The sequence below is a fragment of the Elephantulus edwardii genome, unplaced genomic scaffold (assembly GCF_000299155.1).
Source record: "Elephantulus edwardii isolate Elephantulus edwardi_28Jun2011 unplaced genomic scaffold, EleEdw1.0 scaffold00250, whole genome shotgun sequence".
NCBI lineage: Eukaryota > Metazoa > Chordata > Mammalia > Macroscelidea > Macroscelididae > Elephantulus > Elephantulus edwardii.
This window is the reverse complement of record NW_006400000.1, coordinates 4,101,602-4,102,960: the sequence shown is the minus strand read 5'-3', so window position 1 is coordinate 4,102,960 and position 1,359 is coordinate 4,101,602. Positions and strand designations below refer to the sequence as shown.

At 38.8% G+C, this 1,359-nt stretch overlaps 1 protein-coding gene across 1 annotated transcript in view; it reads right to left on the bottom strand.

The window, feature by feature from the left end:
* Positions 1-882: 882 nt before the first annotated feature.
* Positions 883-1,359, bottom strand: part of LOC102863600 (casein kinase I isoform alpha-like) — a 25,143-nt gene continuing 24,666 nt past the window's right edge. Inside the window, exon 3 of the mRNA XM_006899268.1 lies at positions 883-1,355. Within this exon, the coding sequence (XP_006899330.1) occupies positions 883-1,355 (473 nt within the window). The remainder of the gene's footprint in view (positions 1,356-1,359) is intronic.

Below are 1,359 nucleotides of genomic sequence, written 5' to 3'. Positions count from 1 at the left end.
ATGGCTTGGAGTAGTCTATTAAAAAATTGGGGAGATCTTGAATTCATAATAAGTTAGCAAGGCATTTTTGTTGGTTTTTTTAATTTAAAAAAATCCCAGATCGTATAGATGTTTACAGTGATTACATTTATCTAAGCAACATACATACATGTTCAGTTGTAAGATGGTACCTAATTTTCTCTGACAAATATGTGGGTTTTCCCCCTTTAATACCAAGAACATTATAGAGTTAATGGAGAGTCCTAAAGATAATCTAGTAGTCACTAAGTTTCTGAAATCTTCACTTTAGATGCTGTTATTCTAGCACAGGTTAGCATGCAGAGTCTTTCATATGCTCAAACACTGGAATCTTTGGTTGCTACCGTATCAGCTGACTTGCAAACAAGAAGCCAACCATTTTGAGAATGTTTTAAGTGAACAACTTGCAAACCCCAGGGATGGAAAAACCCTAAGAATGCACAATTTACAACCATCACAACTGTGGCTGAAGACTGTTCATGCCGTTCTTCTGAAATGACATCTCAAAGCAGTATAGTTCAAACTAAAAGGCTTTAACAAAACAATTGGCATATGCACAATTTCTCCACCAATTTGTCTCAACCATTTCGTTAACTTTTCCACTTGAAGAAATGCAATAGAAAACTGGACACCATGTTTCACTATCTCAGTTAATATTCACAAATACAGCAGCTACAATTCAAGATACAGCATCACCAGCACTGCCCAGAGCCAGTTGACACTGAAATTAAGTTCTTCACATCAAGTAAATGGTTGTCCACAACCACTGGCTAGTGTCCATAAGAACGAAAATTTCGAGATTTTGGGGAGAAACAAATGCTGCTCCAATCATCTGCTCTGCTTCTTCTGTTCTTCAATTCATGCTTAGAAATCTTTCATGTTACTCTTGGTTTTGTCAGTTTGCTTGCCTGTGGGGGTTTGGGCCTGCTCACCCTGCCCACTGGAAGAGGCCGCCTGCTGTGCTGCTTTCTGCTTTAACATTGTCCAATCAAATCTGTAGTCATACTGATGGTTCAGGGTCCTGAAAAGAATGCGGAATAACTGCCTCAGGTACATGTAATCTGGAGCTTCCTCAAAGTGCAAACCACGACAATAATTTAAGTACATGGCAAATTCGGCAGGAAAGCCTTTACATAAATCTTCAACAGGAGTGGACATCTTTTTTCCACTAATCTTTTCAAATTTTTGTTTCTTTGTTGCAGCCTTTAGTCCTTGCCATGGTAAGCTAGTTCCATTAAAATACATCAAAACATAGCCTAACGATTCCATGTCATCTCGGCGACTCTGTTCAATACCAAGATGTGCATTGATGCTAGCATATCGGGCAGTGCCAGTAAGATT